The sequence below is a fragment of the Felis catus genome, chromosome D3 (assembly GCF_018350175.1).
Source record: "Felis catus isolate Fca126 chromosome D3, F.catus_Fca126_mat1.0, whole genome shotgun sequence".
Taxonomy (NCBI): Eukaryota; Metazoa; Chordata; class Mammalia; order Carnivora; family Felidae; genus Felis; species Felis catus.
Window position 1 is genome coordinate 53,686,007 of NC_058379.1, and position 26,358 is coordinate 53,712,364.

Sequence of the window (26,358 nt, forward strand, 5' to 3'; positions counted from 1 at the left end):
TGAAGCTTGGAAATCTTTATTTGAAGAAAGACACTCAGATTTGAAAGTTCTGTGTGCTTGCAAATAGCTGAAAAGAATGGGACACATTTATTTATAAATATATTTCTTTTTCCTTCAACCCTTTTTTTTTTAATTTTGAGAGATAGGTTTTGTAATTTCATAAAGAATGGAATGAATTTTGGGTTCTTAATCAGATTTTATTACAGTTATTTGATACCCATTTTTCTCACTCTGATCCTCAACCTTGACTGCACTGTCTACCTTACTCCTATTATGCGGTCATTGTGTGAGCCAGGAGTATGTGACTTTATAGGAGTTGTGCCAGTTAAGTTTTGTTGTTATGGGACATGAATGACTGTCTGAAATTGCTTTATTTGGTGCAACAAATGCAGATTGTTGGAGAAATATTTTGAGATGTTATGTTAAGGGCACAATGTATGCTTTATTGCCTTTAATCTGTCAGTGTTCATTATTATAATTTGATGCTTTTCCTATGCTTGTGCTGGCAGTGGGTGGACAAAAGGGAAGGTAGGAGGTCAAAGAGGAAGTGTTTCTGGACAGAATCCTTACCCTTTGGGTCATTGACCTCATAGAACTCATTGTAATCTGCAGCTCTCCTCAAAATTCCATGCAGTTGGCTCTAGTTCGCTTCCCTTGTGGGACATTTAAAAAAATATTTTTTAATGTTTATTTAGTTTTGAGAGAGACAGAGACAGAGCGTGGGGGGGGGGGGTCAGAGAGAGAGGGAGACACAGAATCTGAAACAGGCTCCAGGCTCTGAGCTGTCAGCACAGATCCCCACGCGAGGCTTGAACTCAGGAACCGTGAGATCATGACCTGAGCTGAAGTCGGACGCCCAACGGATTGAGACACCCAGGCGCCCCTCCTTGTGGGACATTTTAAATCAGACTAATTTGGCTTGACATCTAGGGTATGGAAAAGAGAGTGGAGATGGTTGTTGAGGATCTTTTTCTAATCATCTCATTGAACTTGGAGATGACTAAATGTTACATTTACTAGACTAAATGTAAAAATGAAATGTAGGGTAGATTTTATTGGTAAGAAGAATGAACATTTACTGCTTTATCACCCCATCTCCTCCCTCCCCGCCCACAGACACACATGCTCTAAGGTTCTGCCTGAACAGTGAATTAAAGTAGGTGGTGGTGGGGGGGAGGGGGAGTTTTATTTGGAAAGGATGGTAATGGTGGAACAGGGCCTTGATTGACTAGGAGTTTGGTGGGGAAATGCAATTGTTTTAAATAATCTAGTTTACCATGTCATTTGCTCTTCCCTTTTCACAAAAGGCAAACCTATGCCTTTAAAAGTGCTTATTATATTTAGCTACAAAATCAGTTTTTGATTCATTGATAGTAAGAAATGAGTGATAAGAATTTTGGATCACTGTGGATCTGTTAGAAAGTAAAAAATTGTCACTGCCATTTCAGTGACAGCAAAGGATTTGCACACTGCCTATTCTAATCAAAGGAGCAGGTTCATTATCATTAGAATAATTGCACCAAAATATAAATTCCTGTATAATCCTCTTTAGTTCCTTCAAACACGAGATGTTGAATGTTTTCTGTATGTCAGATAGAAAGAATACAAAGTGCTCTTTTCCTGGGGACTGTTAATAGACTAGTGGAGAAGACCTAAGCATGAATATGATCTGGAAGCGATTTAAGAGGAAAATTTTATGTGAGCATTGAGAGCAGGTGTCAAAATCAGCCTATGACTAAAGGAGAGATTTCCTCGATGAAGCAGTATTTTAGGTCAGAATTGATTATTCAGGGCTTATTGGGGAATACCCTGATTAGGTTTATGATATATTCAGAGGCAAGGAGGAGTTCTAGAGAATGACTATTTCCAGACTACAAATTTTGGCTGGAGCCAAAGGATGAGTGTAGTAGATAGAGTTTAGAGGTATTGGCAGGAACTTTCTGTATAAGCCAATTCGAACTTTTTCCTGAAAGCCAAAGAGATCTGTTCAATAATTTTTGGCAGAGGAGCAGCATGATCACATTTCACATGATTACTTTAGTAGCAGGATCCAGCTTTGGTGTAGTGGTGAGACTAGTGAAGAGGTCAATCACTGATGTGTCAGAGAAAAAAAATGGTTAGAACCTGAACCAAGGTAATAATAGTAGGAATGGACAGAAGAGATTCCTGACATTTTAAGGAAACCCATGTAAGATTTCATGATGTCCCATAGTTAAGTGTATGTATGTGAATGTGGAATACATGGAACTAAAGCTATGAGTATGGATGGTAGCCACTGAGGGAGGTCTGTAAGTTGGAAGATAGCAGAGGACCTAGATACGACAAAGTGCTAGAGACTATGTATTTAAATCTGGAGTAGAGAAAAGTGCAGCTTGAGAAGGAATGGACAGGATAGGGAGAAAACCAGGATAGAGTGTGACATGGAAGCTGAGAAGAAATACAAGGAGACAGTAGTCAGCAGTGTTAGTGGCCTTAGAGTGGTCAGATGCAATATTTTAAAAAGCAAGTAAACATAAATTAAGAACATTAAAGTTGCGCAGGTATTCAAAGTAAGGTTTAAGAAGAAGGTACCGTGCTCGCTTCGGCCGCACATATACTAAAATTAAGAAGGCACAGACTGGCATAGTAGTAAGGTATTTCTTTTGGTGTTTTCATTTGTAATCTTCAAAGGCTCTTTGAACCAAACCTCTCTTCTTTCCTGTTTTGAATGGTCAAGGGAATAACGTTTGTGCATGGTTAGAAAGTAAGCTTCATTGTGGTGAAAATTACATATAATACGTTGATGCCTTGCCATACTCTTGAAGTTGGAAATCTAATGTTTGTTTTTGTGCATCTCTGTAAGGAGGCATCTCTAAAACTGAGATAAGGGGAGCTTAGATGGCTCAGTTGGTTAAGCATTTGACTTTGGCTCAGGTCATGATCTTGCAGTTTGTGGGTTTGAGCCATGCATCAGAGAGGCTCTCTCTCAAAATAAATAAACTTATAAAAAATGATAATATAGGGACACCTGGTGGTTTAGTGGGTTAAGTGTCTGACTCTTGATTTTGGCTCAGGTCACTGTCTCATGGTTCGTGGGCTCCAGTCCCGCGCTGGGCTCTGTGCTGACAGTGAGGAGCCTGCTTGGGATTCTCTCTCCCACTCCCTGCCCCTCCCCTGCTCTCTTTCCCTCAAAATAAAAAAACTTTTAAAAAATGAGTTAATGTATCAGCTTTTACTTCTCATTAAGCACATACTTGTATGATTCCTTATTGACCTGCTTTGTATTGTCCAGTTCCTGAATTTTCAGTTTATATTTCTCATAATTTTAACAACTTTATTTTGTTTGAGCAGTCATACTCTAAATATATACTTTAAACTTTTCTTCTTTCCTACAGACTTATTATAATTCTGAAAGGTAGACTTGTATAGGTTTTTGCTGACTTAATGAATGCTGCTGTAAACCATCTTTTTTCTTTATTTTTTTAAAGATTTTATTTTTAGGTAATCTCTCTACCCAGCATGGGGCTTGAATTTACAACCCCCAAGATCAATAGTCACATGCTCTACCAACTGTATTTATAAAATGACATAATTAGAAAACAACTATGCTATTTAATTATGTAACAGAAGGTTGACTTAATTTAAAGTCCTGAAGACTAACTTAAAATGTGTGATTTTTTTTTTAGTTTAAGTTGTTATGGGGAATGATTTTGACTATAGACTAAGAAGATACAGGGTACTAGATTTTTAAATAAGATGTGTATATATGCATAAATACTGGAATGTGTGTGTATATGTGTGTGTATATATATATATATGTATATAAAAAGTACACACACATACACACATACATGGAATACTACTCAGCCATAAAAAAGGATGAGATCTTGCCATTTGCTACAACATGGATGGATCTAGAGGGTATTATGCTAAGTGAAATAAGTCAGAGAAAGACAAATACCATATGATTTTACTTAACATGTACAATCTAAAAAATGAAACAAATGAACAAATAAATGATGAACAAATACAAAACAACTCATAAATACAGAGAATAAATTCCTTGTTGCCAGAGGGGAAGGGTTAGGGGATGGGCTAAAAAGTGAAGAGGGATTTAAGAGGAATAAACTTCCAGTTACAATATAAGTCATGAGGATGAAAAGTACAGCATAGGGAAGTCAATAATAAGGTAATAACATCCCATGGTGACTGATGGTGACTCTTCTTACTGAGGTAGGCATTGACTAATGTATAGAATTGTCCACTCATGATATTGTACACCTTAAATTAATATAGCATTGTACGTCAGCTATACTTCAGTAGTAAAAATAAAAAATCCATTCTCAAGAATACCAAAAACTTACTTTGACAATTGCAGCTTTATTTCTTTTGAAAATTAAAATAGTTTTATTTTTCTGTTTATAAAAGTGACATAATTTATAGTGCAAAAAGATACAAGGAATGAAGTGAAACTCACAGTGCCAGCACCCTGATTGTAGTTGAGAACAGTATGCTGTATCTGTTCCAAAGGGTGGCTGGCTAACTGATGGCTTTAACTGATTTATGTATCTTTATCTTTCTATCATCTATCTATTAATATTTGATTGACTAAATGGGATTTAGTGATTTAGTAATTTAGATTTGCATCTTTTTCCCTCCCCCTTCTACTTTGTTTTGAAACCAGTTCTATTTAGCGAATTCAAATAATCCAGCCAAAGGGAGATGAGGAATAAGCAAACAAGTTCTATTTACTTATTTATTTAGTTGGTTTATTTATTTATTTTGAGAGAAAGAGAAAGAGAGAGGAAAGAACAGATAGAGAGTCCCAAGCAGGCTCCTCACTGTCAATGCTGAGCTGGATGCGGGGCTGGAACTCACGAACCCCAAAATCGTGACCTGAGCTGAAGTTAGACGCTTAACTGACTGAGCCACCCGGGTGCCCCAAGAATAAGGAAGTTTTGTATCTGAGGAAGCTTGGTGCTTGGTGGTACAGAAGAAGGGACAGTAGAATTGGATATAAAAGACTTGAATAACTTTGTACTTAGAACATTTTTGGAACCAGCTGATTTGACTAATGTCCTCACTGTAAGCTCTGTTTTAAAGGCAGCAACCTAAGTCTCCTTTTACTTACTGAAGCCTACTACACACATTCACTATTGAGTAAAGGAACGAATGGGCTCCAGGCTCTGAGCTGTCAGCACAGATCCCAATATGGGGCTTGAACTCACAAACGGTCCTATCAGACCTGAGCCAAAGTCAGACGCCCAAAGGATTGAGCCACCCAGGCACCCCTAATTCACAATTCTAAAGGTATGAAAGGAAATATGTCTTCCCAAATCACTATTATTTTATACATTCTTTCAGAGATATGTATATAAACAAAGTTACAAATATTATTTTTTGTTGTTCACAGAGCATTCTATATGCAATTTTTTGTGTCGTACTATTTTCATGTTACTATTTTGAGGATCTTTCTTTTTTCTCTTCTTTTCTTTTCTTTTCTTTTCTTTTCTTTTCTTTTCTTTTCTTTTCTTTTCTTTTCTTGAGAGAGAGAGAGTGCACATGAGCAGGGAGGAAGGGCACAGAGGATCCGAAGTAGGCTCTGCCCTGATAGCAGCAAGCCCCGTGCAGGGCTCGAACTCACAAACCATAAGATTGTGACCTGTGCTAAAGTCGGACTGAGCCACCCAGGCACCCCTGGAGATCATTCTATATCAGTACATGTATACATATTATGGTTGTAGAGTTTTCTTCATTTATTCAACCAACATTAAGTATCCATTATGTGCTAGTAGTATTATAGATACTAGGTCTGTAATATTCAACAAACCAGATAAAAATCCCTGACCTCATGGAACATATTTAGTGTTCTAGTATTCCATTGTTTGATGTATCATTATTTAACCAATTTCATATTGATGAACATTTAGGTTGTTTCTAATCTTTTACTGTTTTAAATAATGCTGCAGTGATTAAATTTGTATAAATGCCATTTCACATGTGAAAGTTTTTTCTATAAGATCAATTCTCACAAATGAAATTGCTGGGTCAAAGTGTAAATACAAGGGAATTTGTCAGCTCAGTCACTCACAGAAGATGGCCACTCTAGAGTCTTTTGCATAGCAAATGTTTTATAATTTTTATGAAGTCCACTATATCATTTTTTTCTATTTAGAATGTGCTTTTAACATCAAATCTGTGTAGCTCTGTATTGTGAATATTTTCTCCTCTTTTTTTCCCTAAGAGTTCTGTAGTTTACTATTTTACATTTACTTCTGTATATTAGTTTCCTAGGGCTGCTGTAACACATTCCACAACCTTGGTGGCTTATAATAACATTTATTTTCACGTAGTTTTGGAGGCTAGAAGTCTGAAACCAATTTCTGTGGACCACAGTCAAGGTGCTGGCTAAGGCCTGAGGCCCTTCAGAGACACTGCTCCAGTCTCTGCTCATCTGAACTCTGTATGTATGTCTGTGCCAGATCTCTCTTTGCCTCTCTTACAGAGATGCTTGTAATGGCATTTAGGACCCACCTGGATAAGCCCAGCTAATTTCCCCATCCCCAAATCCTTAGCTTTAATCAGGTCTGTTGTAATATAAGGTAATATTCACTTGTTCTGGGCATTAGAAAGTGAATATATCTTTAAAAGTTTCTTTTTTCTTAATGTTTTATTTATTTTTAAGAGAGAAACAGAGAGAGAGACAGATTGTGAGTGGGTGAGGGGCAGAGAAGGAGACACAGAATCCGAAGCAGGCTCCAGGCCTGTCAGCACAGAGCCTCTGAGCTATCAGCACAGAGCCTAACACGGGGTCAAACCCACGAGCTGTGAGATCATGACCTGAGCTGAAGTTGGACGTTTAGCCGACTGAGCCACCCAGGCACCCCTAAAGTGAATATATCTTTATATGGCAATTTCCCAGTTTACTACAATCCAGGATCTGTTTTAATTTTTGTATAAGGTGGCAGACTTAGATTGGGGTTCATTTCTGTGCCTATGGATGTCCAGTTGCTCTAACATCATTCACTTGTTGCACCTTTGTTAAAACACTTTTGCTTTTTTTTTTTTTTTTTTTTTAATTTTAAATAAACTCTATGCCACCCACACACACATGGGCCTTGTACTCACAACCCCGAGATCAAGAGACACATGCTCTGCCTACTGAGCCAGCCAGGAGCCCCAGTCATTTTGGCTTTTTAAGATCTATTTTTGCCAGTCTTTAAGAAGTTTCAGTATTTATTTAATAAAACTCTGTTTTGCCTTTATTACTTTATAATGTGTATTTCTACTAAAAATCTTTATTTATGTCTATATTTTGAATAAAGTTCTAAGTTAATTTTAAACCTGATTACTTTGTTTAGTTTTTTATATGAATATTTTTCACTGTTTTTGACACTATCAGTAATCTTTAGTAATGTTCTTACTGTTGGGAGAGTTTATATTGTACAGTTGTTATGTGTTGTAATTTTGGAGGTTAATTGAAGATTTTCTAACCAAACATTTTGTCATCCAAAGTGATTTTTATTTCTTGCTTTTCTGTATTTTATGCCTTTAAATCTTGTATTTGTAGACATGTCCATATTTTTGAAAGTAGTAATTACTGTATTTGTTTCTACTTTTTAGTAAAACTTCATTCAGCATTGAAACATGTTTTATACTTTATAAAAATAGAATCATGCAGTTGTACTCTCTTGCATCTGGCTTCTTGAGCTGAACATTATGTTCATCCATATTCATTCTTATTATAGTATCCTATAGTTTTAATTTTGTGAATATGCTATAATTTGTTTATTCATTCTTCTGTTGATGGACACTTATGTAATTTTCAGCTTTTGGTTATTACCAGTAGTGTGGCTATGAACTTTCTAGGAAATTTCTTCAGATCATATTTGCAGCTCTGTTGGGGATAAACTTTGGAATGGAATTACTAGTGGGTACCGTCAGTTTTCCAAATGGTTGTATTCTATCAGTTTACACTCTTACAGATTGAATGGGAGTTTAGGTTGGCTCACATCTTCCCCAACACTTGGTATCTTTCATCTTCTCCTAAAATTTTAGTTATTCTGTTATGTATGTAATGTTATCACATTTTTATTATTTTAGTTATTTAGTTAATAAGTGGGCTTTGAAATTTTACTTTATTTTATCCCCTCCCTCTAAATATAGCATTTTTGCATCTTGGTTAAGATCTTCTAATGTTCTGTGTTTATATTTTATTTATAATTGTTAAATTAGCACATTGACTAATTTACCTTTAATTGTTAACTGTTCTACTTGATTTCTTTCATTCAAGCATCATCATTCAATGATGATACATGATTATCTCTTGTAATGAATTTTGCTGGTATGAACTTTGACAGTTTTCAATTCTTTATTTAGAAAGTTAGCTTAATAGTTTGGTGACAGTTTTGCTTTCATCTTTTTATTATTTCTCTTTGGTAGCTTATTAGACTTGGCTTCTCTAATATTACTTATCAGTCTCTTCTTTTTCTCTCTTTTTCTCTGAACACTCCTTTAAATGTTTATATTTCTCTAGATTGTTTCTTTAGTGCTCTTTTGCACTTTATCTGCTCTCCATATTTTTCTCCCTAATTTCCAGATCCTTATTTCCAGGTCTTTACTGGATATCATGCATTAAGATATTTGTAGGCACTTTGTACCTTTCCTCTGTCAAACCAACTCTTACAATATTTTTTAACTTGGTTAATATAGTCACCTTTTACTCAAGTCTTCTGGTTATAAATGCTTATTTTTCTCATTCTCCCACAAGTTATTCTCAAAAAATTCTGTTGATTTTATTTGTTAACATAGGAAGCTCCCTGATAACTGTGTCTCTAAAATAGAAATCCCATTTCTCCTATTCCTGCCTTAGTGCAGACCTTATCATGGTCTAGACTGTGGCTCCAGTTAGTCTTGTTTTTTTGTTTTTTGTTTTTTTAGTCTTGCTTTTTTGGTTTGTTTCTGATTCATCCTCCCTTCTTTTTTTTCCTCTTTTATGGTCCCTTTGATTAAAGAGTGCAAACACTGAAACAAAGAATTTAAGTTAAAAGTTTATTAAAAATTTACAAAATATATAGACCATTAAATTTTAGTTTTTAAACAATTGAACTTACAAATGATGGTTTTGTAACTTTGTAGTTTTTATACTTTCTGAAACTACTAAAGCTTGAAACAGCACTCAGGCTTTTGGGATGCCCTTTCTTTAAAAATGATTTTGGTAAGTATTGACAAATTGTTACCCGGAAATGTAGAGCACTCATTTCCTTTTATCTTCTAACACTGGTTATTATTTCTAAAACTAGTTTTTAGTTTGACGGCTGAAAGGTGGTATCTTGGTCGTGTTTACTTTGCATTTTTTGACTCCAGGTTATAATGAATATTTTTAATAATTTATGGTCTTAATTGGTAATCATATCAAATGCTATGTTAGTGATATTAGCTACTACTTATGGAGTACTTTCATAACTGTCAAAAATACTGTGATAAGCATTTTATTGTATTATCTGTTTTAATCCTCTGAATAACTATCAACTGTAGATACTTTTCATTTTGTGGGTGAGGGAACAGATTGTGGGGGAAAAAAGTGACTTGTTCAATGCTGCATAGTTAGGAAACTTATTTCCTATGATCTGTTACACTAGTCGCTCTCAACTTTAGTTAGATGAGGAAGATTGAATATTTGTACTTATAGGGGATTGGATTAAATGTATATGGACTTTGGACCCCATATATGATGGCTATGATTTATCTAGTTTTTTTAAAAGCAAAATGATCAAGTTGGGTATTTGGCTAGGTTAGGAGAGAAGAAATAAAAATTTTAGTGAGTTTGGTTCTAATTAGAATGTTGAGAGATGGTTAGAGCAGGATGGGTCCTTAAATATTTCTCAAACTATGTTTCATTGCTCACTACTGTGGGAAGTTTTCCTATTTCCTGACAATACAAGTTTGGGTAATACGTTTTCCCAAGCAGAGAAACTTTAACTTTGTTTATCCTAGAATTTCCCAAATTTGTGCACTGTTTTCTGGTAGACCTATTCATATTCATGTCTTATGGAATATCTTGAAATACATCAACTTGAGATAAAAGTTGATGTAGTCTATTCTTTCATTTTATCAGGGGAGGAAATGGAAATCCATTGTGGCCAAACATGTTGCTTGAGATCACACTGCTAGTAAATGACACAGTTAGGATAAGCCAGTCATTCCTTTGTACCATGCTTCCTTTAATAATTAATACAATGTTAATACTTATTTTTCATATATTATGTTAAAAAGTTTAAAGCATAATTGAGTGTAGTTTCTTTTATATTTCCATCTAGTTCAGTTGTTAGCCTTATACTCTGAGAAATACATGTACAGTTTTTAAAATTCTGCCATTTATGTACATATGAATAACCTAACTCATTTAGCATGAATATATATCCATAACCACTTGCTTGTGTTTAATCATAGAAATGGAAAGAGTCTTTTTTCTGTAGTTAACATGTCACAAATGTTTGGTTTAGTTTCTGTAGAAAATGTTTCCTGACTGCAATGAGAGAAAGCGGAATACATTGTCCCCTCTGTCGTGGAAATGTGACTAGAAGAGAGAGAGCATGTCCTGAACGGGCCTTAGACCTTGAAAATATCATGAGGAAGTTTTCTGGTAGCTGCAGATGCTGTGCAAAACAGGTAGAGTAACTGTGACATAGCTCTTTGAAAATGAAGGTTCTACTCTACTTTGAAAATGAAATTCCTGTTTGAGTTTTCTTGGTAGGTGCTGGTTTGAAGAGAAAGAAGTTACTTAAATTAGGTAGAAAGGTGAAAAAAGCACCTGATTATAGATTTTACTAGATTATAAATGTATTGAGAACAGAGACTGAGAGATACAATCTGTGAATTTGTCATAATTTTTAGCATGGCATCTTTCTCAAAGTAATTGCTTATTGATTACCTACTAAGTAAACTAAATGAACAAACTGGCATTTAACTCATTTAAACCCCATTCTGGTACAAATTGTGATGGTAGCATCGTTATTGCAATTTTGTACATAGAAATGGGCCAAATAGAGGAAGTCTCTGGTTGCCCACTTTACTTGTGTATTTATGTGTGTAAGAAATTACAAAATATTTTGCAAAGACTAATTAATTTTTAAGGAACAGGTGAGAACATCAGGTGTTGGCAAATAACTGGCATTAATTCCCCAGTCTGGATTTTATTCTGTCACTTGGAGAGGGAGTGAAATAGGGGTGGTTAGGCTTTGAGTATATCCATGTGTCTATGGATTTATTGCAGCCACTTTTTCACACAGCTAATAAAGTCAGTGAGCAAAACCAGTTGCTATTTCATGCATTCACACAAGTCAGATCTGCTTTTCCATCTCTTTGAGGGAGGTGTTAACTGACAGGGCAATGAAGCGAAGCTGGAAAATACACTTGAGAGATTCTGGCTCTACTCCTCAGTGAGAAACTGAAAAATGTTCCAAGTGTTAACCTGGGAACCTAATTTTTTTTTAAAGCACTTTCTAACTCTGCCAAGTTGCAGTGAAGAATAAAGATATGCCCAATACTTTCAGGCAGTGTATTACTGCTTTTAATGTATTTTTTTTGTCTATTATTAGTAGTAGAGTTTCAAATGTAAATTTATTTGCTAACATTTTTTGCAGTAAGTTCACATCTGCATCTAACAAACTTATTACTTATTTTCAGCTTCTACTTAAGAATTAAATCATTTACTAAAAAAATCTTGTTTAAATGGAATACTAAGTTGGTAATGTTATATTTTGGTTTTTGGCTATTGATAATATCTCAAATTTATGACTTCATTTAAAATTAAAAGTCACATTACATTTTGATCAATAATTTACAGATTAAATTCTATCGCATGAGACATCATTACAAATCTTGTAAGAAGTATCAAGATGAATATGGTGTTTCCTCTATCATTCCAAACTTTCAGATCTCTCAAGATTCAGTAGGGAACAGGTAAGCAATATTTATTCTTAAAAAGAGAATTTTTATAGTTAAAATGGGATTGTTTGGGATAACTGTGTGATAAGGTGTTTTTTGTTTTGGGTGGTGTGTGTGTTTAAATTCCCAAGTAACAGAAATATATTTGCCTTCAAGCTTGTTTAACTTCTCTAAGATTGCATCGGGGAGAGTGACTTCATGTCTAAGATTGCATCGGGGAGAGTGACGGGGAGAGTGATGTCATGGTATACTTAAGCTTATGTTATTCAAAAATAATTCTTAAAAAAAAAATCTACATTTCTTTGAATAAAAAACAAACATGAGGGTTGAAGGCTGTTTTCTTTTGCAATTGAAATTACTTGAAAACTAAAAATCCCTTTCAACTAAAATCTTTTTTATTTGCTATTGAGCAATAGAGTTGTTTGAAATTTTAATTTTCATAGTAAAATGTCATATAAAAGTGAAACTTGGTACTATTAAATTCTTAGCCCTATTTTAGTTCCCCTCTTTTTTTAAAGTAGATTTTGTTTTTATTTATGTTTTATTGTCTCTGATGTGTGTATATTAAACATTTTTATGAAATGTATTTTACACAGAATAATGGCTGAAATGTACATGTGTGATTTTAATAGTATTAAGACAAATATCCAGTTACTCCTAACACAAATTAAAAAATAGAACATTCTTCAGGGTCTTAGAATCTTCTTGGGACCCCATGTCCTTTTGAACTGCATATTTCCCGACGTAACCACTCTCCTCTTTTTAGGTTATTTATTCCCTTGCTTTTCTTTATAATATTACCACCTATGCATATATCCTTGTGTAAGGAAAGGCAGTATTGGCAGTAGTCTAGAAAGGCTCCCAGGAGACAATGTGTTAAGCAGTCTCTCTCAAGATTTTATTTGAGTAGCATTTCATTTCATGTGTTGCTAATTTTCAGTGATTAACTACTCTTAAGCACTCATACTGTATGTAGCGTTTTCTACTCCTTATTTGAAACTGTTCTAGTGCTTAGTAATTTTCTGATTGCCTAGTCGACAATTTTTTTAATTTTTTTTTTAAGTTTACTTTATTTTGAGAGAGAGCAAGCGGAGGAGGGGCAGAGAAAGAGAGGGTGAGAGAGAATACCAAGCAGACTCCACACCTCCCCACTGTCAGTGCAGACAGAGCCTGACATGGGACTCAATCCCATGAACTGTGAGATCATGACCTGAGCCCAAATCAGGAGTCAGATGCTTAAATGACTAAGCCACCCAGACGGCACCCCCCCCACCCGTTTTTTAAGTAGGCTCTGTGCCCAATGTGGGCCTTGAACTCTTGACCCTGAGATCAAGAGTCATATGCTCAAAGCTCCACTGACTGAGCCAGCCAGGCGCCCTTGCAAGATTCTTTTTAGATTCTCATTTTACTTGACTTAGTGTCATTAGATGAGATGGGTCACTCCTGTTTTACAATTTTTAAAAAAAAATCCCAGGTTCCTTCATCCCTGTGCTTTCTTTGTTATTGTACCTCTGCTATATTGAAATTACTCAACAATTTGTTATTAACCTAATAGATTATTCGTAAGTGTGAGGTGGTTTGTCTTGTTTAACATTGTCTCTCCAGTGCTTAGCAAAGTTCCTAGTATGTATGATTTTTGCAGTCACTGCTTGTTAAAGAACCAAAGTTTCTTCTCAGGAGTCTTGCCTTCTTCTGTCTTACTTCTCAGATCCAGTTTGATTCCTGATAGCAGTGTTCCTCTTCTGTGCCTTTCTTCTAAAAGTAGTGTCATTTCCCTAGCTCAAGCCCTCATCATCTCTCACTTGAACTATTGCAGCAGTCTTTGTGGGTGGTCCTACTCGAATGTGTTTTACATTGCCAAATTGTTATTTCAGAAGTGCAATTCTGATCTCTTTCTCCCTGTCCTTAAACCTGCCTCCTTGTACCTTGTCAGTAACTTAGCCATGCATGACCTGATAGCATTGTTTCTCATCCTGGGTTCCAAGGGCCACCAAGGACTCTGTGAACTACCTAAACTACCAAATGTTTTGTGTATGTGCATTGTTCTGGAGAAAGGATGTTGAGATTCTTAAGAAGTTCCATGATCTAAAATCCAGCAACTGGTTTATAAGACAGAATTCTTTATTCTAAAGCCCTTTTTGATCTGGCACTTGCCTTGCCCCTTTTGGCCTTTCTCTTTCTTGGTTACCCATCATTGCATCATATACCTTAGCCATGTTGAATTATTCGTACCATATCCTTGTCATCCTTGAGAAGCAGTATAAGTTAGTGATTTAAAAAAAAATGAACCCTTGGAGAGACTGCCTGGGTCCCAGGCTCTGTCACTTAGTAATTGTATGATTTTGGCAGGAAACTATTCAGTTTTCTCATCTGTTTTAAAAAAGTGGATGGTAATGATACTATTAGTACCTCGTTGGGTTGGAAGCCAATAAATAGGTCAATAAAGGCAAAGCATATTGAATAGTAGTACCTTGTTCGGTAAATGTTAGTTTTTAAATATCACCCTCATTATTCCCTCATCTACATAGTTTTACCAGTAGTAGTCCCTTTTCCCACCACTCCAGCTCACACTTTGCCAGTCAATGGACTTTTTCTTCTCTTTGAAGATTTAGACCAAGTGTTAGATCTGTAGAATCTTTCTGACCTCTAGAATTTCTTCCTTTCTTTGTTCTCCAACTAGACCCTCTAACACTTTATTTATTTGTTTAGTCTGTCTTTTTAAAATCTAGAATGGGCTTCTTGGTATTATTCATTTTTATATCCTGTGCAAATTCTAATTGCAATGGAAAAATTGGGTTTGTGTATGGATTGTTAGTAAGGAAAGTGGTGATGGAAGGAAAAGAAGGTTTTTTTTTGTTTTGGGGGGTTTGTTGTTTGTTTTTAATGGCAGGGAATAGAAGATATGATGCCAGGATATAGTAAAGGTCTTGGGAGGAAAGAAACAGTATGTTCAAATTAGGTAGTTTGAGGAGAATTTAGTAAAGGGACTGTTTTCAAAGAGTAGGGTGTTGGGTGAGCAGCTAAATCACAAGGAGTGGTGAGTGATGCACTCTGGGTCAGGGGAGGGGAGGAAGTAAATACCAGAACTCGGAGACAGAAAGCTATAAAGCTATATGGAGAGGACAGTTAGTGAGGATGCAGCCAGCTGAGGCAGTTTTGCTGGGAAGGAGTCTGGGAAATAAGTGTCCTAGCTCTCCTGTTTTACCTTCCCAGTTGCCTGCTGGGCTGAACCCAAATGGGAAGCAGAGAGGGGAGCCTGTTGATTCAGGTTAGTCTCTCAGTACACAAAGCATGGTGCACAACGGAGAGAAGATCTGGAGGGGCAAAAGATACCCAGTATATAAGGATTTCAGTTAGCAGCCAAATATATTGTAATATCCTATACACTATATTTCTCAGCTTCCAAGTAGCTAGGACAAAGAAGAAAACATCCATTAAGTTATTGACATTATCAATGATATTGTAAACAAAGTAGTTTCTAATAAGAAACACAGCTACTTCTGATACTAAAAAAGTGATACTGAAATGATTTTGCCCATAGCATCCTCAAAAGAAGAAACTATGCAGTTAAATATCATCTTTCCTGTGGTAAATACAAAACACGTTACATAGGACTCTAATTTAAAGACCTTCATTGTAGCATATGATAATGCCTTATTGCAGTGTATTAAAACTTTCCTTCCAGGGGCTTTTCTCTGAATTTCTGATATTCTGGCTTAATCTAGGGGTGGTGGTCGAATGGACAGGATCTATATATTCATGCAGTTCTCCATGAAGATTATTTGCTAGCTGCTAAGTTTTTAATAAACATCTCAGTTTGGAGAATTTAAGGTCTTACTCTCTGTCAAGTAACTGGAGAGAGGATACATTTTATATTGCTGATAAAGAGCAGAGCCATGTAATTAATAGCTGAGGATTTGGTGGCATTTTATGAAAATTCATTGCCTTTTTTTTTTTTTTTTTAAGTTTATTTGAGAGAGAGAAAATGCACCTGTGGGAGAGAGCAGGGAGGGACACAGAAAGAGAGAGAGAATCCCAAGCAGGCTCTGAGCTCAGCACAGAGCTCAATGCAGGGCTCCATCTCACAAACCATGACATCATGACCTGAGCCAAAATCAAGAGTCGGATGCGTGGGGTGCCTGGGTGACTCACTTGGTTAAGCATCCTACTCTTGATTTTGGCTCAGGCCATGATCTCATGGTTTGTGAGTTTGAGCCCTACGTCTGGCTCTGTGCTGATAGCTTGGAGCCTGCTTGGAATTCTCTCCCTCTCTCTCTCTGCCCTTCCCCCACGTGTGTGTGTGTGTGTGTGTGTGTGTGTGTGTGCGCTCTCTCTCTCTCTCTCTCTCTCTCTCTCAAAATAAATAAGTAAACATTAAAAAAAAAAAAGTCAGACATTTAACCGACTGGGCCACCAGGCACCCTGAAAATTCATTACTTTATTAATAAAGACCTCTCCATGGCAAAGTCAAGGGACTCCCTAAGAGTAGAGCACATATGTTTTCTCAGGGTACAGTTCACAGTATTCCTTCATAAGTACAAATGGATGATTTAAACTCTGACTCCATGACTGTGGAAATTCTTTTTTTTTTTTTAATTTTAATATTTTTGTTTTTGCATTTATTCATTTTTCGAAAGACAGAGTGGGGGAGGGGCAGAGAGAGAGGGAGACATAGAATCCGATCCAAGCTCCAGGCTCTGAACTGACAGCACAGAGCCCGATGTGGGGCTGGAACTCATAGACCGTGAGATCATGACCTGAGCTGAAGTCAGATGCTTAACTGACTGAGCCACCCAGGTGCCCCTTGACTGTGGAAATTCTTAAAGTGGTGTTTGCATGTACCTATCTCAGTAGTAACAAAATTTCAAAATAAATCCATAGATCATTTTATTAGTTCAACATAGATTTATTATACTTTCTGAACTACTGGGCACACTCTACATGTTATAGAATGTACAGGGATGAGCAAAACAGACACAGTCCCCTTTTCTGTGTATGTAGTAGTATAACTTCCAGTTGAGTAATCCAAAATAAACTAGCCCATGAGTTTCAGTCAAATCATTCAGGGTAGAACTATGTACTATGGAGTAATAAATATTGGAGGATGTTTAACAAAATTATTGCATTAGTATGGGGTAGTTCATCATAATGAATATATAGCAGTGCTAGTTAAGTCCATTTGTAGCTCACAACAATAAAATTCTCGTTTTAATGTATAAGACTGCATGCTTTCTGTTTTCTTTAGCCTCTAGAAGTGAGGATGAGGAGGAGTGGGAAGGAAGATGAATGTAATCATTAAGATACCAGACACATTTTATCTTCCTTGGAAATTGTTTGGTCTGTTTGTAGGCTTTTCCTACTAATTTTGACTCCTTGTAAACATTAATAAGTAGGTATCAGTGGATTCATACAGTTTAGTCCAAATATAGCTCTTCACAAAGACTGAATTAAAGTTGAAGGCAATCTTACATTGTCATCTTTTCTCCAAGATGTTGAACATTTTTAGTGGCTAAATCTTTATTAAGGAATCTGGTACAAGTATTATATAAAATGGGTTTTCATTATTCATAAGCCTTCTTTATATAATATGGATGATAATCCTTTATTACATGCATTACAAATATTTATATATATATTTTTTTTACTCAGAACTAAATATTTTTTTGCCATTTTGTAAAACACATAAACATAGAACTTGAGGTTTTTCTTTATATTTTTAAAAGACTAGAAATGGGATACTGTAGTATTTTGAAAACTTTGCTTTAAGGACTATCACAGTTTAATTTAGCATTAAATGGCATAGTTATACATAATTTTAATTGTTTTTTTTCCTTTTTTAAAAAAGTTTTATTTAAGTAATCTCTACTCCCAATATGGGGCTCAAACTCACAACCCTGAGATCAATAATCGCACGCTCTTCTTACTGAACCAGTCAGGCACCCCCTTACCTTTTTTTAAAATTTGGAAAACAAACTTAATATGAGCTAGCTAGCTATCCTCTTAACTGATTTTTAAGTGTATAAAATAGTATTGTTATCTGTAGGCACAATGTTGTACCCCAAATCTCTAGAACCTGCCTTGCGTAACTTGTGTTTTATACATGTTGATTAGTAACTCCCTATTTCATCCTCTTGTAGCCTCTGGCAACCACCATTCTATTCTTTGCTTTTATGAGTTTGGCTAGTCTACTTAACTTCATGTAACTGAAATCATGCAACTGAAATTGTACTGTGACTGGCCTTATTTAACTTAGCATAACATGAGGTTCATTCATGTTGTCATCTGCAGGATTCATTCATTTGCAGGATTTCCTTTTAAGGGTGAATAATCCATTGTATGTATATACCACATTTTCTTTATCCATTCACATCTTTGTTTCTTTATGCATTCACAAGATTGTTTCTGCCTTTTGGCTATTATGAATAGCACTACAGTGAACATGGGAATGCTAATATTTCTTTACTGTCCTGATTTCAGTTGTTTTGGATAAAGACCCACAGGTGAGATTGCTGAATCATATGGTAGTTTTGCTTGTTTTTTTTGTGGGGGAACCTCCGTACTGTTTTCTATAGTGGCTGCACCATTTTTGCATTCCCACCTACAATATACAAGGGTTCCAGTTTCTCCACACTCTAACACTTGTCTTTTGTTCTTTTGATAATAGCTATCATAACAGGTATGAAGTGATAGCTCATTGTGGTTTTGATTTGCATTTCCCTGATGATTAGTGACCTTGAGCATTATACCTGTTGGCCATTTCTAGATTATCTTTGGAGAATTATTTATTCAAGTTTTTGGCCCATTTTGTAATTGGGTTGGTAGTGTCTGCTGTTGAGTTGTAGGAGTTTCTTATATATTTTGTAAATTCACTGTTTATCAGGTACATGGTTTACAAATATTTTCTTCCATTCTGTAGGTCATGTTTTCACTTCTTGTTTCCTTTGCTGTGCAGAAGCTTTTTAATTTGAGACAGTCCTGCTTGTCTGTTTTTGCTTTTGTTTCCTGATTGCAAATGCGTTTGTTCAGTTTTTGGCTAGTCTTGTTATGGTGTCTTTTGACATACTAAAATATATACTATATTTCTGTATGTTTATATAGAAATATAATTATTTTCTTTATGATTTTTGTGTTTTGTGTCATGCTTGAGAAATCTTTTCCTACATCAGGTTATAAGATATTTTTTTCTTTAACATTTTAAAGTTTTGCTTTTCACATTTATTTTGGATGTATAATGTGACAGGAAAATTTTTCCCCACGTGATTAGTCATTTGTCCCAGTACCATTCATTGGGTCCATTTTTTCTCACTGATTTACAATGCCATTTCAGTCCTACACATCTCTGTATTCTGTTCTATTGGTCTATTTGTTTATTGTCTAGTATCAGGCTATCTTAATTACTATGACTTTAACAGTGAGTCTTAATGTCAGATAAGGAAAGTTTCCCACCTTGTTTTACTTACAAAACACTCTCTGCTGTTACTGATCCTTTGCTATTCCATATGAATTTTAGGATCAGACTTTTGAGTCTCTTGAAAATCTCTGTAGAGATTTTGATCAGAGGCGATATAGAGGTTGAATTTATTGAAAATACATTAATTTGGAGAGAATTGACATCATATGGTACTGATTTTTCCCACCTCTCTCTCCCATTTTTAAAAAAATATGCTGGAAGAGGGGTGCCTGAGTGGCTCAGTTGGTTGCGTGTCCGACTTTGGCTCAGGTCATGATCTCACAGTTCTTGGGTTCAAGCCCTGGGTTGGGCTTTGAGCCCACAGCTCTAAGCCTGGAGCCTGCTGCACATTGTGTCTCTCTTTCTGCACCTCCCCGCATTGTGTATGCGCTCTCTCAAAAATAAACAAACATTTAAAAAATATGCTAAAAGAAATCCGTTTAGAGCATGTGTAAATGTTTTATTGTATCTTTTCCGAAAAGTGTATAATTTTTGTTAATATACAAATGGATTTTTTTCCTGTTTCATAATCTAAGTGGTTATTCCTAGTGATTAAGATTAGTACAGATTTATACATTAAGGTTGTATTTTGCAACTGTTGATTTATTAGTTCTAAGAGTTCCAAATAATGGTAGAATTTTTTTAGATTTATTAAATGGAAAATTATGTTGTTTTTTATACAGTTTTGTCTCTTAGTGCTTCATGTCATAATTTATTGCATTAACTAAGATCTCTATCTGATATTAAATAGGAGGCACCTTTTTCTTGTTCTTCATTTTAAGTGGGAATGCATCTAGAATTTTCTATTATGTTTACAATGTTTTTTTTTTAACCTAACATAGTTATTCTTTATCTGTGTCATGATGCTATCACTCTCAACTTAAGATTTCCTCCTTAAATAGTTCTATTCAAATCAAAATCTTTAATGGAATTAAAAAAAAAATATATATATATATACACATACATACACATCTGGCTCCATTCCCAGATATTGTGATATCTAGAGTCTAGGCATTTGTATTTATTTTTTAATGTTTATTTATTTTGAGAGAGAGAGAGTGCAAGCAGGGGAAAGGACAGAGAGAGTATGAGGGGAAAGAGGGAGAGAGAGAGGAATCCCAAGTAGGCTCCAGGCTGCCAGGGCCGAGGCCTGCGTGGGGTTCCAACCCACGAACCGTGAAATCATGAACTGAGCTGAAATCAGGAGTTGGATGCTTAACTGATTGAGCCACCCAGGTTCCCCTAGGCATTTGTGTACTTTTAAAAGCTTTGTGAATGATCAGAGGGGTTTTTTTTGTTTTTGTTTACATTATGGAGATTGAATTTTATTGGATATTTTTCTGCATCAAATGAAATTATCTTTTTTAATTTTAATTGTTAATATGCTGTCAGTGATAGATTTTCTGTTATTGAACCCATTGATGTATTTCTGGAGTAAATGAGTAGGCTACCAGTAATAGACATGATACAAATGACTAGAAAGGGCTGGAATGATGATAATGAGAGTTGTAATGGAAAACAGAACTATATGGGCAATGGAAGAGAGAGAAAGCATTTTAAAAGAGCGTTAAATTTGATATTAAAATGTTTTAAATCACTTTTGTGATTTCATATCTCATCAGTGAAAAAAATCAGGCATGCATTCCTACTGTGTGTGTTTATTTAAAAACTATGCATGTATTTTTACAGCACTGATACTTTATGTTATAAAGCATGCAAAATTTAAGTGAGATAAAGACGAAATCGTTACTTTAAAATAAGTTTTGCTTTATTTAATGGTATAAAATATTTTATTCTTAAAGTTTTATTAATACTTTCACTAAAACCAGTGTTGTTGACTGTACTTCCTAAAATTTTTTTTAATCTTAAACACTGTGACATAATCAGAGATTTGGAACTATGTTCACTTTACGTTGATACTTGATTTTGATGACTGTCATAGCTGAAAAATATACCTACCATACAAAAAAGATACAGATCTGAATGGAAGGAGTATGTCATAGGTTGAGATTACTAAAATTTTCAATTTCACTCACTAAATGTCAAAAGAGCTTTTGTTGAAATTTTCATCTTCCTTAATGATGTTATAGTTGTTATTACAAAGCAATCAGAAGTTGTAACAATGTTTTTATTTTTTTAAGTTTGTTTATTTATTTCGAAAGAAATAGAGACAACACGAGTAGGGGAGGGGAAGAGAGAGGAGAGAAAGAGGATCCCAAGCAGGCTCTGTGCTGCCAGCACAGAACCCAAGACAGGGCTTGAACTCACAAAACTGTGAGATCGTGACCTGAGCTGAAACCAAGAGTTGGACACTTAACTGACTGAGCCACCCAGGCGCCCCTGTTAAAATGTTTTTAAAGGGCACCTTCAAAACCCAGTGATTGTGTTGATTTGGAAGATATTTTTAATGTTCTTATTTTATTTTTTAATTTTATGTGAGAGAGAGCCCAAGTTGGGGAGGGGCAGAGAGAGGAGGGAGACAGAGGATCCGAAGTGGGCTCTGTGCTGACAGGCTGACAGCGTGCCCCATGTGGAGTTTGAACTCATGAACCGTGAAATCATGATCTGAGCTGAAGTCAGATGCACACCTGACTGAGCCACGCAGGAGCCCTTTTATTTGGAAGATTTTGTTTACTTTTTACTTTTTAAATTTTTAAAAAAGTAAACTCAGTGCCCACTGTGGGGCTTGAACTCATAACCCTGAGATCAAGATGCATGCTGTACTGACTGAGCCAGCTAGGTGCCCTTATTTGGAAGATTTTTAAAGCAATTAGAAAAATCTGTTACAAAGCTCAAAAACATTGATATGAGATTTTTTAAAGTAAGTGATACATACTGTTTTTGGTGACAAAATCGTAACATCTCTTTAATAAATGCAGTCTCTGACTGAGTTATTTTAAAAAGGTGTTTAGTCTCCACATTGTTAAAATACCACCTTTACCTGAAGAGACAGATGAGATCTGCTGGAAAGGTGCAGAAAATAGTGGTTTAATAGTCTCTTTGGGTGTAGAAACTGGGAAGCTTGCCTCCTCGCTCAGCATAAGATCTGTGTGGAGACCTAACATGGTTTATCTTCATAGAAGGAGCTGTCATTGGAAGGGTGTCTACAGTATATATACAACTTTCTTGTATATAGCTTTATTATGAAAAACAAATTTTAAAAAATCAAAAAGAAAATTACATCTGTTATTGAGATGGTATAGTAGTACTGCTTGTTTTTTGTTTTTGTTTTTGTAAAAATATGAATAACCAGTTTTCTAAGTTTAACAACTCTTTTAATTCTGGTGTTGAGATATAAGAGAAAATCTCTGTAGGGTACAGCTTTCTTGCCCACTTCTTGTTTCATTTCTGTTTTAATGTTTCTGCTATTGAAAGGCCTTGTTTCTATAAAATTGACCACACTGATGAAGTTCTGTAATGCCTAAGTGACAGTTCCCATTTAGAATATACCCACTCTTTCCTCTGGATTTCTCTAATGCTGCATATGACATTTGGCTCTGGCACAGGGTCCAAGTGAGGATGTCAAATGGTTCTGTATATTAAATGTTGGAAAGCCTAGTTCCTTTTTGGAAAATATGAACATAATGATTTTCTTAAATATTTTCAAAAATATTTTCTTACGCCTACTCCACGTTGGAGGCCATAGCTTTAAACCATATCCTAGTTACAAGTCAAAAAGTTCACAAATTCTTGCCTCAGCCCCAGCATTCAGTAACTTAGTAGATTAGGTAGAAGAGTCTCTTACTGTGAAAGTCTGAAGGACCTGGGGAAATACTATCATGCTATGGATTTAAGATAATCCTGAAAAATTCTATATTATTTATTTGCAATTGCATAAATTAATTTTAAAGGACATAAGGACTTAATAAATAGTCGTCTTACTCAAACTTATTTAAAAAGTAAATGATGCCATAATTGTTTCATAGTTCAGAACTATTTGAAGTTCAGGCTTTAAAACAAATTCAGACTAGTCATTTTCATTAGCAATTCAAGTTAATGAATCTGTAATGTGCTTTATTACTTGAAGTATTAACTATTCCCCCTCTATGTTTCTTAAGTAATAGGAGTGAAACATCTACGTCTGATAACACAGAAACTTATCAAGAGAATACAAGGTAAGCTTTTGAAAATTCTGCTACTTTAGTAAATTACATCTATCACTTTATAAAAATAGATTTTTTAAATTAAACTTTCTTAGTGAATTCATCAGACAATGCTAGAAGTTGGGAATTTAGAAATAAATGCTGCAGATGCTTTTACAGATCACATTAAATTAGAATAGCTCTCCTTTTTAGCTCTCCTTTTTCACTGTGGTCAGGTTTCTTCCATGCATAATTTAGGTAGAGTTGTCAATATTGAACTGTCTCTTGTTGAAATTCTGAGGTATTAAACATCATTGATGTGTGATCCTCAAAATGTTTTGACATGTTGATCATTCTGATGATTGATGCTTTTGTTTTTCACTTTTCTTATGAATTTTGTATGTTTGATTGCTAGAGACTGGGATAAGCTAAAGATATGATCTTGATGGGAGTCTTTTAAAAGTTTTGAGTTCTTAGATAACGGGGGTGTCCAAACTGGGACACCACAGGATATGTACAACTTTCAGGGGAGTTATAGTGACATCTGTTGGCCTTACACAAATGATTAGATTTAAGTTGTTTGGACCCAACTGCTTCATAAGTGGGACAGCTAGATTTGTTTTGTTTTAGGCCTTGAGGCACCATGAAAAAAATGTACTGAGACATTTTAAGGGTACGTAAACTGAGATTGTTTGGGAACATCTGTTGTAGATGATTTATTGAAGATAGTTTTTTCAAAATTTTAAGTAGTCTAATAAGTATAACTTTTTAAAAAAGAAACTTACAGTAATTGGTCACAATAGGAAAGCATAATTTTTATGTTACAATTTCAAATTAAGTACAATTCATTTAAAATTGTTTTATAGCTCTTCTGGGCATCCTACCTTTAAGTGTCCCTTGTGTCAAGAATCAAATTTTACCAGGCAGCGTTTACTGGATCACTGTAACAGTAATCACTTATTTCAGATAGTTCCTGTGGTAAGTACATATGTTTAAGATGTTCTTCTGCATTTTTAAATACACTGTTTCATTTATTTCATTCATGTGTACAAGGGAAAGGAGTTGATTTAAATTTGGATGGGGCATTATCATTAAGGTAGGTTTAGGTCAACAAAAAATTGATGACTGTGAAGCAAAACGAGATATTTAAAATTCCAGTAACTCACTTATAAAAAGGGAGATGCTTATTGTAAGGGTAATGTAGGAGAATAGCCCAGAGGAGAGTGAAATAATGAAAGGTGAGCTGGGGATTCATTTGAGGAGTGGTAGAACCAAACTTTATTGGGGCTTCTCGGTTTCTAAGTCTAGAGAATGCAAACAACTGGGTCTGATCTGGTGGATCTGCTGCAGGTGAAAACGCTTATAAATAAGTATAAAGTCAGTAGGTATTTTTAATTGTATCCTTGCAGGATCTAGTGTATGAATGCATAAAGTAAGGAAGGAAAAGAATTGTACTTTCTTTTTGATGCATACATATCTTTTTGATGCCATTTTGAGGCTGTGTAAGAAAGGGGTGAGACCTTTTTGATGAATGAGGGAGACAGAGTGGAGTGCGGGATTCCAAGATTGTGGTAATGGTCCTACAAGTCCTCTTTTGGAACATGAGTTACATAGGTAAGTGATTTCACCTGTGGATGGAACAGGAGAAACTGAACTGAACTGGAAGAGATACTTCCTTTTCAGCTGTACATTTTGATACATAAATATTTTCTTCAAAAATAAGAGTAGAAGGAAAATTTTATAAATTAAGGATTATAGATATTTCTAAGCAGTTTTAGTGGATGTACTAGAAAAAAGTGAGAAAGAATACACCTCAGTAACTGTTGAGGCCGCCCTTAAACTCTCACATAGCACTAAGGGAGATACCACCTACTTTGCTCATTAGGAGAGGGTCAGTTACTGTTAAATAAACATACAATTGCCAAAGATATCTCCAGGAGAAATCTCACATTTAAGAGATTTCATTTGTTTTATATCACACTAGCAGATTTTTGTTTCTGCATTGTATTTAACACAGCACAGACTTTGGCTAGAGTCCAATTACCAAAAGTTTCTTCTTATTTCATTTCAGTATATCATACATTCACTTTTTAGTATGTCCTCATTAAAACCTTCAGGATACAATTTAAAGTTTACTTCACTTTCATTTTACTTATAAAAAAGTCATAATAATTATAGTTCTTTGTGGCTCAAATGAGATTACGTACTTGTTAAAGATAGCAACTATGATTGGTATTATTAATTAGCAATTATGATTGGGTGTGTTGCTTCTATTCAAACAGTTGTATAATCAGAGTTTAATAAAATGTATAAGATCTTTTTATTGTGTTGAATTATATTACTATAATTTATCTGAGGTAATTTGGTCCAGAAGTGATCTTTTCCTAAAATTTGGATCTTAGAAATGGTTTTCATGTAAATGTTTCGGTAACATAAGCCTGTGTTATTTTAATACTTTCAATAATTTGTATGTTTGGTTATTTTCATTATTTTTTATTTAAAACATTCTGTTTCTTATAGACGTGTCCTATTTGTGTGTCTCTTCCTTGGGGAGATCCTAGCCAGATTACTAGAAATTTCGTTAGTCATCTAAATCAGAGACATCAGTTTGATTATGGAGAATTTGTGGTAAGTGAAATTCTTTAAGCTTAAGAAAATACTGCTTAAATATTCAAGTTAAATTAACTTTTTCAATCTAGACTTGAGTTTTGAGACTAGCTGTTGTATCATACTGGATGGTTATAGAGCAGGTTCTGTTGTTTTTGTAATCTAGGTGAACTTTGGTTTGTGGGAGTGATAAAAGGTGAATTTACTATTCACATCCTATACTAGAGAGATAATTAATATAAGAAGAGCAGACTCCCAGATTGTCCAGATGATGACTTACATGAAAACTGT

General features: G+C 35.1%; 1 protein-coding gene across 5 annotated transcripts in view; it reads left to right on the forward strand.

Moving 5' to 3' along the window:
- The window catches only part of RNF138 (ring finger protein 138), a 32,284-nt gene that overhangs the window by 1,891 nt on the left and 4,035 nt on the right, over positions 1 to 26,358 (forward strand). For 3 of the 5 annotated variants that reach the window (XM_023241854.2, XM_023241855.2, XM_023241857.2), the window contains 5 exons: positions 10,485 to 10,650; positions 11,828 to 11,943; positions 23,437 to 23,493; positions 24,327 to 24,438; positions 25,981 to 26,088. In XM_023241854.2, coding sequence (XP_023097622.1) covers positions 10,485 to 10,650; positions 11,828 to 11,943; positions 23,437 to 23,493; positions 24,327 to 24,438; positions 25,981 to 26,088 — 559 coding nt within the window. The remainder of the gene's footprint in view (positions 1 to 10,484; positions 10,651 to 11,827; positions 11,944 to 23,436; positions 23,494 to 24,326; positions 24,439 to 25,980; positions 26,089 to 26,358) is intronic. The other 2 variants (XM_023241853.2, XM_023241858.2) reach the window with 2 other exon arrangements.